The sequence below is a fragment of the Nelumbo nucifera genome, chromosome 7 (assembly GCF_055504915.1).
Source record: "Nelumbo nucifera cultivar China Antique chromosome 7, China Antique-T2T, whole genome shotgun sequence".
In the NCBI taxonomy this organism is placed as follows: Eukaryota; Viridiplantae; Streptophyta; class Magnoliopsida; order Proteales; family Nelumbonaceae; genus Nelumbo; species Nelumbo nucifera.
In genome coordinates, this window is record NC_142655.1 from 52,624,002 (window position 1) to 52,642,816 (window position 18,815).

The window sequence follows — 18,815 nt, forward strand, 5'->3', positions numbered from 1 at the left end:
TTAAATTTATTACATAATTTCTTTATTTTAACTATTTAAAATCTAGTTATGTTAAATATTTTGTTATTTAAAATATTTACTTATTCATATACTTAAATAATATGTAAAATATTTAAATTATTAATTATTTATTGAATTTAATTATCCATAAAATCATAATTTATACTATTATTACATAATTTCATTATTAATTTTGTAATATATTAAATTATTATTAATTTAAATATTATGTTATAATTATTTTTCTACTTTGAATAATTTTTTTAAATTTATTACATAATTTTTTTATTTTAAATTTAAAATCTAGTTATGATAAATATTTAGTTATTTAAATATTTAAAATTTTTTGTTATTTGAATTTTGTTTATTTAAAACTATTACATATTATTAAATATTTGAAAAACATTTAAATTGATAATCCAGAAAAATATAATTTAAATTTTTAGTACATAATTTTGTAATATATTTTGTAAAAAATAAAATTGTTTTTTTTGTGTTTTTAATAAATATTTTAAAGTTATTTTATAATTTTGTTAGAATATTTGAATAATTCTTAAATTTTTTAATCCAAACTTTCTTTAGATAGATATAGATAAAAAGTAGGGGAGAGGATAAATGGGAATTAGAGATAATTTTAGAAATAAATAAGAATTAGAGATAATTTAGAAGATAAATAGGAATTAGAGATAATTTTAAAGAAAGTGAGGGATAGTAGGGAAGGTAGTTTAGGGGAAATTTTAGGAGAAGAGATTATTTAAGTGTATCTATTAGTTGTTTCAAAAATGACATAAAATTAAAAAATAAAAAAATTCAAAAAAAAAGAAAAATAGATAAATAAATTCTCTCAAAGAGAGACATACTAATATGGACAAGACCAATTTTAATATATATATATATATTTATATATTCAAAAACCGAACGTAAACTTTTTTCAATTATTTCGATTTTCTTTTAATTCGGTTTCGTTTCGTATTTTTAATTTCGGTTTAACTGAACCGAAATAAAGGGAATTGCTCACCTTGTTACGTATTTTTAATTTAGGGCGGGAAATGAGATCATAATCAAAATCAGAGCTAAAACTGTTATGAACTGAAAAATTAGGGTTACGATCCTTCCTTGTGCACGTCCAAGCAATGGAGGTAGAGAGTGAAAGAGGGTTGAGCGACAAACCAAAGAACGGAATCCTAGGAAGCATTGATCTTCGCTCTTCCGAGTCAGTGGTGGATCTGACTGGTCAGGTTCATCAGCTTCCCTGCTGCATCAAACATGACGGCCCCTGCCCTGTTTCTCAGTACTTCAAACCCCATAAAACAGGCAAGTTTCAGCTTCCTTGTTTTCTTCTTCCCTCAACCTCATCAATTTTTGGGTTTTCTCAGCTTCCGATAATTCGCCAGGCCTCATCATTTAATTTTATTTTGCTGGTTAGGTGTTGAGGTCGAAGGTTTAGCTGTGGAGGAAGCCTGTTTCAGAGGAAGGAAGTTGCAGGGTGCTACGATTCCCCTCCCAGAAGGCTACTGTGGTATGTAATTCGTCACTCTTTTCTTTTTCTTTTTCTTTTTCTTTTTCTTTTGTTTTCTTCTCTTTTTCATTTCTTATTTACACTTTTTGAATCTAGTTGGTTTTAGGACCAATAAAAAATCCAGTTAAAAAAATAAAAATAAAAAAATCCAGTTGGTTTTGGCAATGCAAAATTACTACTAGAAGATAGATTGTAAAAGCTGTTGCATAGATTCATCAATCATTGGTTTTTCTTTTGCTATTTATAGTTTTTCTGTTTATCTTTTAGGTACACATTGTGTCTGTTAAATTCATCGAGAAAGTCAGAGATTATCTTCATTAGACTCCGCTTGATTTTAATCTGTTGCTCAAACCTAGTAAAGTTTAATGCTAAGGCTACCTTTTTCGTTATGGTTGATACATGTTTCTAGTTGATAGAAACACGTGAATTACTTATGAGGCATTTGGGGTCGGGGATCATGTTGAGACCAATGAATTCCCCCATTGGTACACCCATATGACTTTTCTGTACCAATTATTCATAGACAGAAAATAAACAACTTAAATTTAGAGTTGATGCACTTATTGGCCACTAGAACACCATCCAAAAGTTTTGTCACCCTTAGCCTAAGTGCTTTGGAAAGTCAAGACAAAGAGGTTGGCCACTTCCTTTTGTAGAGTAGTGAAATTTTATCTAGAATGCACTGTAACCGAAACTAAAAAGTTACTAAATGTATGTGTGCCTCCAACCTTTCTGAGACATTACAAGAATGATTGATAATTTGGAAATCTGGACTAAGTAGGCCTTTCTATCAGATTCTCCTGTACACCATAGATATATCCTTACCAGTATTCAAGCAATTGTCATAAAAATCAATGGAAAATGCATCCACTATAGGCTCCCAATCCTAACAACTCATCCTCAATATCTCTTGGGAAAACTCCCTTCCCAACTCCTTCATACATGCATTTAAATGGTATAATAAGATAACTTATAACTGTATCATATGCAGAACAAGAAGATTCAAGGCTAATATGTATCACTGCCTTTGTAGATGTTTTCCACATCCTCAATCTTCATGCTGCTTGTGTAACAGTGTAGTGGAAAAGTACTGTTCCTCTTTCTATAATGAACCATTGATATGGGTATCATGATGGTCCTGTAATCAGCTTAGAAGTATTTTGGATCTTTTGTAGTATTTTTCTGGTTCTGGGCTTGATTTAGTAACTTTGTTTATCATAAATGGTCCATCCTTAAAGTCATGTTAATCTAGTTTTATTTGAGTTGTGTTTAAGGTTTCAGAACATGGCTTGTTTTATTTGTCTGACGTGTTATTAGGGCTGTTCATAAGAATGCCCAACCCGACCAAACCGACCAAACCGACCAACCAGGACCGACCCAACCCGAGTCAGCCGGGTTTTCATCCGTACCGGTCGGTTTTGGGTTGGGCACATACATAAACCGAAATCTCGGGTCAGTTTCGGTTTTCTTGCGTGAAAACCGAAACCAACCCGACCCGACCCGAACTAGTATTCTACTAGTTTGGTAGTTCCTACTTCCTAGTTTGAGCAGTTTCCTAATTCCTAATAGTCTTCTATTTTTAGACTTCTATTAGAACTAGAACTCTAGAAGGCCCATTAGGCAATTACAATTAGAATTCAATTAGGTATCCTTTTTTAGTTTTTTACCTAGATTAGAATTTAGAAGGTTTCTAAATTTTTATTTTATTGATTTACCTTCCTAGATTTACCTAGTTTTTTACTCTAGAAGGCCCATTATTGACACTTGTTTTTACATGAAGAATTTATTGATTTTATTCTTTACCTGAATTAAATTTAGATTTATGTTGGACTCTTGAATATCAAATTATCAACTAATTCAGATTTTATTTGGCTTTGTACAGGAGCAAAACCGAAACCGACCCAACCCGACTCAAACCGACCAAGTTGGTTTGGCCTGTCAGTGGGTCGGTTTTGGTTCCCACCTTAGCTAACCCGACCAGGTCGGGTCAGTTGGGAAAATCCCAAGAAACCGACCCAACCCGACCTGTGAACACCCCTACGTGTTATTACCTGCATATGAGAACTTACTTGTAGAATTTTTTTTCCTTGTCTGTGCTGCTATATGACCTATAATTTCATCAGAATCCTTAATGTATTTATGGGAACTTATGCTGATCTGATTTATTTTTTCTTCCTATTTGCTTCTCGCTTCTAGGCTATGTTTTAGGAAAGAAGAAGAATCCAGAGAAGAGCAATACTTCCGAAGCCCATGAAGGGAACTGTTGGAAGGTGGCTGCAAAGTTTCAAAACATCAAATATTGGAATCATGACAGTCTTCCTTCAGGCAATGATGCTTTTATGCGTTGCTTTCACTGGTTTGCGGTTGCAAATGCAGTAAGTTTTGTTGCCCTTTGTACTTAACAAAAATATGTTGTCCTATGTACTTATCAAAAAACAAAATTGTTGCCCTATGTACTTATAAAAAAATTGTTGTCCTATGTCACAAAGTACAAAGTGTTTACATGTTCTGAAAATCATAATTGTATTATAAATTGTAAGAAATGCTATGTTGAATCAAATGTGAATTGTATCATAAATGGAAAATTATTTCTCTTTTTCTATATTCTTTTTTCAAAAAATTAGAATAGATAAGCTAAAAACTTAAATATAAAGAAAAGTCATCTTACCTAATGTTCTAAAAGGTGTGCCTTGTGTGCTTACATAGGCTTAGAGGTGACACTCATTTTGTGGGGTGTGCCTTGCCTTAACATAGGCGACTAGGCGTGCCTCTCCTAACTTGATGCTATGTTTTGATGAATTGACCTAATTTGATGTTTTCTGATGGACAACCTTGAATTCACAATTTGCTACATTGTAGGGTGTGCCTCTTCTACTTTAATTAGTGTCCTTTCTCTGCATGAGTGCAGTTGCACAAACCTGTGACATGTGATGATTTGGCTTCTCAATCTACTACTTCAGAGAGGATGTGATGGGTTAAGGTGAGTGTCCTATAACTCATGTTACAGTCTCATTGCAAACACTACTACACTTTTGAACTTTTTTTTTTGAAGAGTAAAATATAAAATTTTATTAATAAGAAAAAACAGATACAAGCTGTTCAGGTATCAAGATGACACCTAACTCAAAGCAAAACATGCATCAAGAGCTTCAGTTCAGACTTAACAGATTCATATTACAACTTTGAATTTCTAAGGTATCCCAAAAATTGTCAGCAAAGTCTGAAGGACTAGATTGCTCAAATTCTGGAAGACACATAACCTAGCTGGTGATGAGTTTGCCAACCAATAGATAGATAAGTCATATTGACATTTCTACTCTTAGTTTTGAGATGGGAAATGTGGTATTTTCTTATATTCAAGCTGTATGCAAGAGATTGTTTTCATGGAAATGCGGCTCCATGGTAGGGGAGCATTTTCTGAGGCATTTCTGGGGTATTATTGTCTCTTGGCTCATCTCTTTTAATTGTTTTTGGAGTCTTTTTAGGGATGCAAATGGTATTTGTTTATCCGAATTTGATTTAGTTAAGGGTGAATCAAATTTGATCTGTTTATAATTGGATTGAACATGGATCTACCCTAATCTGATCCAATTCAATTTAAATGTATATGCTTACATATACTTAAAGTTTATATTCTATCTATTAGTAAAGTTGGTTTGAATGTTGTATTTTTAGTAAAGAGTCATTGGTTCAAGTTTCATAAAATTTATTTTCAATATTTTTTGTTCATGTTAAAATTTATTTATTTTTTTGCTTGCCTCTCAAGAGCTATGAGTATTCAACTTGTTTGGGTTAGAAGATCTGCAAATTGTTTGGCTGATGGTTTAGCCAATCAAGGGGTTCAAAGACAGATTATGTATTGAGCACAACTGTAATATCTTGGGGTAGTTTTGTTTTTTTCTTTGGTTCTCTGGTTGTTTACAACTTCTTGTTGTATCTCCTTTGTGAATTAATATTTTCTGTGTTGCTGATAAAAAAATCATTTTATTAATAATATATAATATTCTGGTTATTCTTTGTTTATTTTATTAATTCTATTCAATATTTGATTGCAATCTGATTTCAATTTGTATTTGATATAAATCTGATGGATAAGATTCAATCCAAATCTGAATATAAACGAACCAAATTTAGATCTACCTTATATCCGGTTCAATTAGATCCCTTTGCAGCCTTAGGTCTTTTCCCTTCTTGCGGTTCTGATTGTTGCACAATTCTTCTTTTCCCTTGTCTTCTTTTAATAGAATTTCAAGTCATTTGTCATTATAAAAAGTCTTTATCGAATGAATGAATTTATATATATCATTGGGGAAGAATAATGTTGATGGTCTACCTTGGCTAATCTTCTGGTCTATTATTTATCAATGTTTAAGATTCCTTAGAACGTGGGCAAAGAAATTGAAAAGATAATGAGGGACTTTTTATGAGATCTGGGAAAGGTGGAAAAGATCATTTGATTAGATGGGAGTTGGTTTGCAAAAGCATATTACAGGGTGCATTGGGTCTTGGAAATATGGAGAATACATAGAATATGCCTAACATTCTCCTAATGAGGCTGGTACCCACCCCCATCCCTCACATGCAGTTCCTTATTACAATATACCCCTATACAACTTTTCCCTGTTCACTCCTTGTCTTTCCATGGCACCAGCCATCATGTTTGCTGATTTGTGTGTCCATATTAAACTTGCATTTAGTTATGAAGCTAGGGTTCTTAGCTCTTTCATTTGTTTTTGTTGCATCCATTTGACAGCACCTTTGAGGAATTTAGTGCTGTTGGGCAAGTGGTTGTGGAGATTATCGTTGGGTAAGGAAAAATTTTGGCATAAAGTGGTAGTTAGTATACATGGGAAATTGGACAATGGTTAGGATGCTGGAGTTGTTGCAAGAAGCACAAGGAGCAAGGATGTCTCCTTGGAAAGCCATTAGTGCAATCCTTCCTTTCTTCAGGTTCAGGTATGATGTTTGCTTGGGTAACTTGGTTAAATTTACATTACCTGGGTGGGTCCAAATCTTTGTTGCATCTTCATTTGCTTGGCCAAAGAAGAGAGGTAGAGTCAAGTGGAGAAGCTTAAGAGCTGTTGTAACCTAAGCACTGCGAGGAAAGGAATACAGCAATCTTTAAGGAGAAAGAGAGGTTCAAAGAAGTGGTAATTGAATGTATAACAATCAGGGCGATTCATTGGCTGAAATCCATGGAGTTGCTCTGAATACTCAGTAGATGGCATAATGAGGAAGTGGAAGGAAGTGGCTCTTACTTCAGTTTTGAAATCCAGGATTAGTACTTCTTGGACTCCACCGGAGGTTGGGTACATTAAACTCAACTTTGATGGCAGCAACAGAGGGAACCCAGGACCGTCAGGTGCTGGAGGTGTGTTTTGGAATGAAATAGTGCATGTGCTGGCTTTGTTCTCTGGTCCGATTTCATTGGGGATTCCTTGAAGGCTGAAGTGTTGGTAGCTTTGGAAGGTGTATCTACTATCTAGAGCAAAGGAGCTGATTGTGCATAAATTGATCATTGATAGAGATCCAAAACTGGTGATCAAGTGACTATTAAACAAAGGAAATGATTTATAGATATACAATAATGAGTTTAAAAAGGCTGATAACAACAATGACTTCAAAAAAGTTTAAATGGATAGTGTTGTTAGGACTGTTATTAGTGTCTTTTTCTATTAAGTTGTAATCAGAGGTACTCTTGTAATTTCTCCTCTTTATTTTAAACACCCTAATATATAAATCAGTGTGGGCGCTGCCACTGACAACTTTTGTTAAATATTCTTTACTATTCTCTCCTCTCTTCTCTCTCTCTCTCTCTTCCATTCTAGATGGTAAAGCTAAGGAACAACAACTCCCAAACACTTTCCTATGAGAGACTTTTTCACCCAAATCCCAACACAACACCCCTCGAAATATCTTACAAAAACCAACCACCCCAAAAGAATTATAAAGACAACCCAAAATTGCAATATCCGCAAGAGCATGCAAACTAAGCCCGGGAACCAAAAGCAAAACAACCACAGATACACAATCCTCACCCTTTCACCTGCATCATACCAGAAAACACTTAATTCTTCATCAACGATGCCAATCTCCTCTCCTTTGCCTTCCTCCCAGTTCCCACCCCCTCCTCAACTACAGCCTTCTTATTATTTTCCTGCCTTCTATTCTGTTCGAATTGTTCGATTGCCTTCCTCACCACTGCTTCTCCCCCCAAAAAGAAAAGACCAAGAGATTTCCCAACTGCCAACTGTCTATCTACTAGTTGATCAATGCCGACTTTTCCTCTTTCCATCATATTTATCTTAGGAGTTTCTTCAGTTTAATTCTTTCCTATTTCCTTTTACCCCTCACTAATTTCATTATTTTTCTCCTCAGCCTCCTTCCTTCTCTCTCTCTCTTCCTCCAGATTGTTCTCATAATCCTTTAACCTATACTTATCCTCCTTTTCCCCTGTTAGTGCTTCCCCTCTTTGATAATTTAAATCAGTGTTCTGAGCCTTCTTATCTGAATCCACATCTAAACCGTTTTCATCACCTTTGTTTGTCAGACAGCTCTGATTTCTAGCTGTGAGCTTACATCCTCTCCTTTTGTATTTTCTCTTGAATCTGCCACATTGACTGTCCCCGACCAGTCCTTCCTTGAGACGATGAAAAACCTTGGTAACATGAACGAGCTGCCCATTGCTGGATCCTTTCTTTTTTCTCAGCTGCCCTGCCTTGGGGTTTTCATGATTAGTCAACTTTGACACATCTTCAACTCTCTTCCTCCCCATATCCCTCCCCATATCCCTCCCCAATTTTCCAATGGAAACCAAAGAACTCAAAACTTCTTCTTCTCCCGTCCTTTTATTAATCTCATCATTCGTGACTCCCCCCAATTCCTGGACCAAATCTTTACTACTGAAGTCACAAGAGGGACCCTTACTGTTTGATGAGGTGAAACTCGCATTCTTTTTTGGGAATTCTTCCTTATCTTGATTTCCACTCATTTTAACACTTTCTACCACTCCATCATCCTCCTTTGCTCCATTTGGAACTTTTCTAATTCCTTGGCGGGAACATTTTCTTGTGCATCTCTATCTTCAGAAACCCACGGGAGTGCTTTGGAGACACACTTCTCTGCAGTTGTTTCAGCCTCCAACTGCTCGGAGATGCTCGATTCTTCTGGTCTCACGAGCTTCGTAATCACCCACTCCCAAATCTCCTTCTTCCTCTTGCCCTGGACACCAAAAGACCTCGAGGGAATTTGTTTAAATTCTATTACCGAGTGGTGACATAGTGAACAAAATTGAAGAAGTTTACAAAGATAAATTGAGGTGTTCTCATTGTGGTAGGTTTTGACATACCAAAGAGACCTGTTGGGACCTTGTTGGCAAGCCAAAGAACTTTCTGGATTTCTAGAAGAAGCAATCACAACAACCTGGGAAGAAGTCTAGTTCGGCTAATGTTGTCTTTGGTGGCTCATTTCAGGAGAGTATCTCCAAGGTTCTAAGGAGGGAATGCTGAATGCCTTACGTAATCAGCTTGAAGAGTATGGTAGAACTCTCAATCAACTTGAAGAGACCTCTATCACTCGATTCACTCCTACCTCACATGTATCCACTATCCACCTCAGGTAACCATACCTTTTCATTCCATGTGTCTACTTCATCCTCAACTCCTAGGGTCATTGGATCTGGGGCAATTAATCACATGACTGGTAAGCCAAATATAGTTTCAGCATATTCTTCCTTCCTCTTCCTTTCAAAAGCTTCAAAAGCTTTCCTAGCAAAGCTCTCCAGTCTCCCCTCCCATAAAGAATAAGCCCAGGGACTTCCAACTTCCACTTCTCTATCAACTAACCTTTTCAAATCCAAACTTCCCTTCTATTTCTCCTCCTCTGACACCACAATGGAAGAAAATTCAAAGCTTTTATTTTTATCTAAGCAAGCCATCTTCTCTACCGAGTCAACCTTCTTTAGTTCATCACCTTGGGGGTTTCCAGATGAAACTCGTCCCATCTCCAACCTCTAGAGATTGCTTCTCCACTTGGGGGTTCTCATGACAAATATTTCTAGATTTTGCTTCTCTTTTAGAAATTCTTTTGTATTTGTTAGTTGGTCTTTCTCCTACCAGATCCTCTCTCAATCTCAAAAAAACCTTTGTAACATGGACAATGTCGAACTTACTTGAAGCTCTAGGTTTGTTTTTGGAATCGTTGAGTCATCATCCTTTTCAACCCAATCATTATTTTATTTTATTTTTTTTGATCAATAACTGAAGGATTTCATTAAAGGAGAACAAAGATAAGATTCAAATACAATAGTGGGGGAGGTAAACTCTCTTAACTCTCCCCCAAAGGGAAAAATTACAATGTAGCCCAAAGCAAATGATTTCTTCCCACCCCTTGTTTGGCAAGTGCATCAGCAAATGAATTGGCACATCTTTTAACCCACTGCAATCTCACTTCCATACCTTGAGTTAGCCACTTGAATTGTCTTCATTCATTGTTGTATGTCCAAAGTCCATCATCTTCCTTCCCTAGCCATCCTATTACCACTTTTGAGTCTTCTTCAATGATCAACCTGTTAATATTTAGTTCTGTAGCCCTTTTCACATCCTCCATCAAAGCCAAGATTTCTGCTCTCATTGAGTCCCCAACACCAGTTGGGCCAGAAAATAGAGATGTAACTGAACCTTCCTTCAACTTTCAACCCAATCATTATCCTTCCTTCTGCGATCCAAATCAACACCCCGTCTTCCAAGTTCCAACGACCACTTCAGAAGCTGAAGAACCAGAGTCACCCCTACCTTAACACCATGAGGCAACTTTTTGACGGTGCTTACCTTCTAACTCTCTCCTCCTTCTATGTTGTCTCCCTCTTCCTTGTTGCCTTCCCCTTCCCTATTCTTAAATTCTCTGTTCACCAACTCCTCTCCCCTCGCTCCACTATCCTCCCCAACTTCCACCTCCAAATCTGCTGAACCTCTCCTAATCAGAAATGTACCTAAGACCCTATTTTGCTGGCATAATTTCGGAGGAGCAAGAGAGATTGTACTTGGCCCCCCACTGGTAGAGTCAGAAGAATTGTATGTGTTCAGCTTGGCCAGGGGAATGTTCTCAGGCCTTGAAGATGGCTTGCGAATCACAGAGATTTCAACACCTGCTGAAGTGCCATTGACAAAAATCTCCAATAGGCCTGTGCTTGCAATTACCAAATGTTCAAAAGAACTCATTGCTCTGGGTCCACCCATCACCTGCCCTCTTCTTTTCTCCCTTGAAATCTGACCTCATCTCTAACTTTATCTCCGGCCCATCCTTCTTTAAATTACTTAAAAACTTCACATGTAAGCCCCTATCTTTATGAAATTGAATGCCCAAAGGCCTAAGCATTCTTCTCCTCAGGTAGGCCCCACCAATTAATTGTTTCCCACCCAATCTCAAAGAAGCCCTTCCGGTCTCTTTGAATACCTCCCCCTTAAATTATCCCACCACGTGCCCCTCCTTACTCAAAGGCTCTTCGCTTCCTTCCCCTAAATTCTTCTTTTACCTCCCTTTCCTTATCTCCAACTCTATCCTTAGTGAGCTTGTCCACACTATCGACCTTTCAACTTTCACCGTCTTCCTCCAACCCCCTGAGTTCCTACACAATCGTCTCCCCTCCTATTTCTGATAGGCAATTGAAAACCTGAGCACAGCAAAGCATAAAAGCTGGATTCTCCTCCATCCATCGAAACAGGATGCAACCCTCAACCACCGGCCTTAGATTGTACCACTCCCCTGCAAAATTCAACACAAGTCATGAAGGAACCGGATGAACCTCCTCAACTTCGACCAATATTCTTGCTGAAACTAGGTTCTTCATCCAGTATGTGCAAGCATTAATTTTCTTGAAGGAGCCACAAGCATTTCCCATCGCATAAAGTTTGTAAATTCCAGGCATGGAGAGGAATTCTGAAGACATTGATCCACATGAGGCTCTTTGAACCTACTTCTCTGATTACTGCCACTAACGGATGCCTCCTCCTTGCTACTCAAGACAAAGAGAAAAAAACCCTGCGTTTAACTTTTTTCACTTGGACTTTCTCTTTCATGTTTCACTTTGATCTGACCCATCTTAGAACCTTGACTTTGTCAGGATCAGAATGGGAAAAAGGACCTACTAGGCACTTCTCTGACCATCTCACCCTCTCCAGGGCACCATCAATCGATTCCATGAAGACTTCTTTAACAATCTTGAGCATCGACTAACAGCTTTGATACCCTAACCATCTCCACATTCAGTATTGCCTCCTAGACTAATTGCTAGATCCCCACGAGTATTAAGGGTCCAAGGAGTGTCAAGGAAGAATCATTGCTGTCTACTTGGGATTAGTTGGTGTTGGAGATTCTTTGAGGGCTGAAATAATGTCTGTGCTGGAAGGTCTTTGAAAGGCTAGAGAGCTGAACATGCAGACACTAGTAATTAGTAATTGAGGGGAACTCAAAGTTAGTTATTGAGTGGTTGCAGAAGAGGAGGCTGGATGTTGGTGCTATATAAATGAGAAAATGAGTAAATGGCTGTCTCTAGGAATGGAAATCAATGTGCAATGGGTGAAGAGGAATTCTAATTCCTTTGCTGATACATTAGCAAAGCAGGGGGGGGGTCATTTATTTTGGGCTGTATTGTAATTATATTGTCTGTATCTGTACTTGGGAGAGCTAAGAGAGTTTATCTCTCCCTTTTCCTCTTTGTACACTTTCTTTATTAATTTAGTAAATCACATTCTGTTATTCATCAAAAAGAAAAAAAATATTCTTCAGCCATCCAACCACAATGTTGGAGCCACCCTTCATGATTTGCTTATCTAAATTCATATCTCTTTCCTGTTGGATTCCATGGAGTATAGCATGGAGTTCAGCCCTTATGGAATCCTTAAAACTGATTGGGCCTGCGAACATAGCTGCAATATGGCCATCTTTATCTCTAAACTCTCCACTCACTCCTGAGGGACCTGGGGTTCCAAAGCTGCTAGCATTGAAATTTAATTTAAGTCTCCTTCAGTTGGTGTCCATTGGCTTTGGTGCCTTTGTTTTTCTTGAAGATGTTGCAGCTACTTCTTCCCACTTTTTCCTCAAATCATCATATGAAAAGGGGCAAATGTCCACGTGCAACTAAAAAGAGGAAGAACCATATGATCCTCTTCCTTAATCCTTGGCTATGTAAAAGTTCCTTCACTGAACAAGATGGGCATACTCGTAGGCACTGTCCATGTGCAACTTAAAAGGGGGAAGAACCATTCCCAAATGAAAGAAATAATGAAATGGAGTATCATGTGATGTTCTGTCATTGTTATTCTGGTAAAACTAACCATCTTCTTTGTTTTCTTTTTATTTTGTGAACATCTAATTCTAGAAATAGTTTTAAGTGTAAAAGCAAAATATTGAATTATATCCGGATTTTCCATGTTTTTATTTTTACTTGGGAATCCAAACCAGTAATTTCCCATTTAATTTATCTAAGAGGATCTGCAGTGACCATTTAGATGGTCCAAACCTAGGAGAACAATTAGAGCAAAGTCAACTTTTTCCAATAAAAAAAGTTAACTTTTTCAGATGGATTTGGCACTGAACAGAACAGAATGGCAAAACAGGATTCATGTAGCTGGCTCCATATGGTTGGGACAAGGATTAGATGATGATGATGATGAGATGGATTTTATCCATCTAATCTTTGCCTCGTATTCAAGGCATCCTTGACATTAACTATGTCTTCACAACGATTGGAATAAATACAATAAATACATAGGTATGACTAGCTCTGTGGTAGGTATTTATTTACAGAATATACAACATATGGCTGGGCATTAGGTTCCTGGACCACTATATTCAACCTATGTCCCAAATCCATGTGTGTGCAGGGTCAGTAATTTTTGAAGGCAGATGTATAGGTGTAAGTAATACTGAATATGAGACATATCTTAAGCCATTTGACACCTCATTTTCACACTTTCTTCTCTTTGTGACATCCAAAATGATGTCTGACCTTTAACAATGGCCTGGGTGTACCTCAAGTAAAAGAGCTGCTCTTTACGGAAAGGCGATCGTCCATGCAGTTTGCTGGTGCATTTGGGAGGAGTGTAACAAAAGAATCTTTGAAGATAAGTACTCCTCCCTGGATGAGTTAAAAGGAAGGGTGCTTTTTCAAATTAATTCCTGGATGAAGGTTTCTAGTATGTTCAGAGGCATTTCAATGGGAGACTTGGAAAGAAATTTGGGGCTGGTTCTGAGTTCTTCAAGTTTTGATAGAATTCACACAGTTCCTATGACCACCAGACCCCCTACAGATTTCGTTCTCCAGTTTGATGGCAGTTGCTTAAGTAGACTTAGCCACAGAGGTCAAGCAGGAATATGTTGCAGAATTCTCACTTCATTAGGCACTCAAGTTTGGGCCTATAGTGGACCCATTGGAGAGGCTGAAGCTGTTGAAGCTGAGGTGTGTAGTTAAATCAGCAGGAGGGACCTTGGAGATTCTCTCATCAGATCAATGAAATCAGGGTTATCCAATTGCAGCTACACTGTGTCTTCAGGTGGATTCCAAGGAATTTGAACTCAGTAGCAGATGCTCTTGCTAAATCTGGGGTGGGCAGGGATTTTTTGTACAGCAATATAGAGCTTCCGTTTTAATGGGTAAGGAAGGCTTTTTGGTTTTTTTTTAGTACCTGATTGATGTATCTCTTATACATCCTGTATATCTCTCCCCTTTCTTTTTAATGAAAGTTACCTTTTCTCGAAAAAGAAAAAGATACCTTGTATTTTATTCATTGTATTTGCACCTAAATGTGGGTAACCTTGCCTCAGATAGATGACAAATTGCAATCATGTCTTTATGGTTCTATCACAGTGTTCTGAGTCATGGAAAATTAATATATCTACACTTTTTTAATTCAACGAAAACCTTGTTGACTAACCTAAGCAAGGTTTTTCTTTATTGTACATGCATACATACTGTAATTGACTCACAATGTTTCTCATTTGGTGCCTAGTTTCAAATGTTTCCAGTGTGCAAGGATTTCAGATTGAGATGAACTTAAAAACTTATTTCATACTACTTGATAACTTTTCTTCTTGATTTACATTTTAAATTGTAGTGTTAGGTTTATTTACCTTGTAAAAAATGACACTTCTCACATTTTTTGTGTCTTATGTTTCCCTATTTTGACGTTGGTTCCTCCCTGCCCGTTACAGGTAAAGCTAGTGGTAGCAGCATGTGCCATATGTAATTTTATCTAGAAAGGACAAGGTATTATTGGCTTTCTAATGTATGAACAAGAAACTGGATCATAGATAGAAGCAGCTTGGGAGTTTGAGGCAGGAGTAACGACAATGATTGAAACTCAAGTTTCAGATACTGTTTTTGAAGAGGGATAACCAGAGGACTTCCTAGTTGCGGGACTAGGACATGATTGCAACTAAGATGTGGGATGATCATTTGTGTGGTTTATTGAGCATTTAGTTTTCTTGGATTTTACACTTTGTTTACTGGCAAGTTGGATACTTGGATCTATATTTGAGCTGCTCAAAAAACTGTAAGAACAAGTGATCACGCTATACACTGTATCTGGGAAGACAAAGGCTAATTTTCTTATGTTAAAACTAAGGTTGAGCGAAAAAAAAAACTAGGGAATGCATGCACAATGTAATTATGCAAATGTCTGATAAAGTCATTTAAATGTGCTGACAAATCTCTATTTCTATCTACGTTCTAATCTAACTCATAGGAGTTATCCTCATCTCATGTCTATCTTTGTATATGTGCTCCGTTTTCTTTTAATATTGTGGATAAATAGTAAATTATGGGAATGAAAAAGGATAAAAAGGAAGAAAAGGAAGGAACTATATTGGTTTGGGCTTCAAGTTCACACAACTGGATGTCTTTGTAAACTGAAGGGCAGACAGGTCTGAAGTTATGGTATTAATGCATGATTGATATGGATATTCATCTCAGTACCTCAGAAAGGTACTCAAGAATATTTGTACTATATTTTTTTCTCTTCCTTTAATGCCTCACACAAGCTTTCTTTTTTCAAATCCTTATTTGCAACTTGCAACTTGCAACAAAGTATGTGAATTGTTAAGGAGTCAAAGCTTCCATCCAGCCATCTGGGTATTGTTGGTTTATCTCTGCTCCATATGTTGTTGATATGGCAGGGTACGGGTTTAGTTTCCCAACTGGACCTGGGTTGGCTCAAGTGCTCAACTTACTGTTTCAAGAACTAGACTACCAGAGTAATGCAATGCAATCCAAGGTATCCAATTAGTAATTGGGTTTGATGGATCAAGCTCCATGCCTGACCCGACCCATACCCAACAGTCAACAAGATATCAAGGGTGGTGGCGTGTGGCATGTTTCAAACCACTTCTCTGGATTGCGTTGTGTATCCATCACAATCCCTTTCCTGTTGGCGGTGACAGAAGCTATAAACCTTATCCCCAACCCATGGTTCACAGTATTGACACGTGATGTGCAAAAACTGTGTTTCCTGCGATTAAGAGGGATGATAGTTTCTAAAATTAGGATAAATCTGGATTTCTTTGTCACAGAATGGTCCCCACTTCACACACCTAGCTCATAGGACTTGTAGCCCTGCATTGGGAGCATCTCAAAATGAAAACATGATGTTCTCGATGTGTGGTTGCAATGTGATGTGAGGTGGGTGCGAGGACGAAATTCGTATTCATCTCTAGAACAGATGTTAAGCTTTGAAGTATCAAAAGTATCATACTAGCATGTAGGAAATATGTAGTATAAAAAAAGGACCATGTACTTTGGCTCAAGTGACTTCAAAATTCCTTCCTACTTGATTCAGAAAATTTCTTTAAGGCTATCAATCATGAGGCTTCATCCGGTTTTTCTTCTACAGGAGAATTATTAAGTGATATCAAATCTCTGCGAGAAAGATTTTTGGACAGCAAGGTAATCAGTATCTCTAGAAGAGCGAACAGTGCAGTTCACCACCTAGCTATTAAAGCCTGGCATCTTAACATTAATCTTTGTGAAAGAATGAATATGCCTTCCTGGTTAATGCAAATCCTGCCAAATGACTATCCAATGAGATATCCTCCATAAAATTTAATGAAATCTCATTTTCTATTACCAAAAAAAAAACTTTAAAATGCGACAATTCAGTACCTGCTATTAACCAGTCCGTTAATCAACTGTTAAGTAACATTTGAAAAATAAAAAATGTGGCAATTCAATACCTTCCGTTAACCAGTTCGTTAATCAGCCGTTAAGTGACATTTGAAAAGTCAAAAATACCCTTCTAATGCCATCTAATTCTCTTTAACAACCATCCAAACATTGACAAAAAATTGAACAATCTCAAATCTTAGCCTCTTCTATTCAAAAAATGTTGGTGACTGTTTAGAAGAATCTAGAATTTGGGACTATTCATTTTTTATTAATGTTTGGATGGTTGATAAAGAGAATTAGATAGCATACGAAGGGCATTTTTGACTTTTCAAATGTCGCTTAATGGATGATTAACAGACTAGTTAACAATAGGTACTGGATTGTCACATTTTGAAAGTTCAAGTACTTAACTGTAGACCTGTTCACGGGTTGGGTTGGGCTGGGCTTTTGCTCTTCATTAATAGGATTTTTTCAAGCCTGAGCCCGAGCCCAACCCTGACCCTCATAAAAAGACCAAAGCCTGGGCTCGAGCCTGAAGCCCGACCTAACAGAGGTTGAAATGCATGATTTGTACAATGTTGAGAAATGTAGGACTCACTACCGGAGAGAGGGGCGACTGAGTTCACTGGTGGCGCGGCTGGTGCCGATGCCTGAGTTCGCTGGTGCTTGAGTTTGCTGGTTCTTATGAATATGCAACAATGTGTGAGAATGAGAACTAAGAGAGAGAGAGAGAGAGAGAGAGAGAGAGAGAGAGAGAGAGAGAGAGAGAAGACTAGTGCCTGAGTTCGCCTGTTGCCTCTGAGACTGAGAACGATGGCTGCTTGCCTGAGTTCGCACCGGTTCTTGAGAGTGAGAGTGATGAGAGAAGATAAAAGATGAAAAGAGGGAATAGGAAAGGGTTAATTGGTTAGGGTTTACAATAAAATACAAAATGTCGGGCTGGGCTTTGTGACATCCCGAGCCCGACCCATAAAATAGTTGGGCTCGGGCTTTTGTGACAAATCCCGAGCCCGACCAGTAAAATAGTTGGGTTCGGGCTTTTGTGACAAATCCCAAGCCTGGCCTGTAAAATAATTGGGCTCGGGCTTTTAGGCCCGAGGTCAAGTCCATAGGCTAAAATCCATGCGCAAGCCCGTCCAGGGGTCGGGCTACCCGACCCATGAACAAGTCTACTTGATTGTCACATTTTGAAAGTATGGGTACTAAATTGTTGCATTTTAAAGTTCGGGGACCAAATTATCACTCGAGCCAAAGTACAAGATACTGATTGGGAATTTTCCCTAAAAAAGCCTTAGCCTTCTCATTACATGAGAACCATTAATAAAAGTGGGATCCAAAAGTTACAAAAGTGGCTCGCATGAAAATACAAAAAGGGTTGTATAGCCAAGCATAGGTCTTGTACCAACAAAATATATTAACACCCTACCAATGTAATCTGACACTATATATCGCATACATAACAGATCCCATCAATGTCTAGACAATCAGACCGTTCGACCTGGAAACACGTTAAGCAACTAGTTTCGTTTTATCCTAAACTTAGTCTCTGACGAAAAACTATTGAATTGATCAACGGCCCATTAACCTAGGCAATTAAACCTTTGACCTAGGCAATTGAACCGTTAACCCATTTAACAGTTTTGGTTATTTTTTATTTATTCATTGAAACAGACCGTTCGTCCGAACTGAATAGTCAAATTATTAACCCAAAAAACCAATGGCCAAAATGATTCTCATTCTGAGTTGGTTTTTAAAACCTTGAGACACACTTTTATGATGGGTTCTAGTGGTTGGATCATGTTGACATGTGTTTTGCAAGAAGATCCCAAATTCTAGGTGATTATAATTTGATTTTTATAACATAAAGTTTCACTTTCACATACTAGCATTTGCCCTAAAAGGCTAAAAGAATTAAAAAAATATGAAATGTTGAAAATTATTATACGTTACCTCGGGATATTTACCTTGACCCTTTTTCATGCACGTGATATTACACTAGCTTACCAGAAATAATAAATATCATACCATAGACACTGATAGTTCTGATATTTGAGGGCATGGTGAGTGATGGCCGACGCAGATTTCATTCTAGAGCTCTACTTGTTCGTTTCCTGGGTCAATAGTGTCACAGTCTCCTAT

General features: G+C 37.4%; 1 protein-coding gene across 1 annotated transcript; it reads left to right on the plus strand.

Annotated features, from left to right (window-relative positions):
• Positions 1-977: 977 nt before the first annotated feature.
• LOC104610974 (ribonuclease H2 subunit C-like protein) lies at positions 978-15,273 on the plus strand. The gene is made up of 5 exons (XM_010277852.3): positions 978-1,314; positions 1,427-1,519; positions 3,716-3,894; positions 4,428-4,499; positions 14,729-15,273. The coding sequence occupies exons 1-4, from the start codon at positions 1,134-1,136 to the stop codon at positions 4,488-4,490; spliced, it is 516 nt and encodes a 171-aa protein (XP_010276154.1). The 5' UTR covers positions 978-1,133; the 3' UTR covers positions 4,491-4,499; positions 14,729-15,273.
• Positions 15,274-18,815: the final 3,542 nt, after the last annotated feature.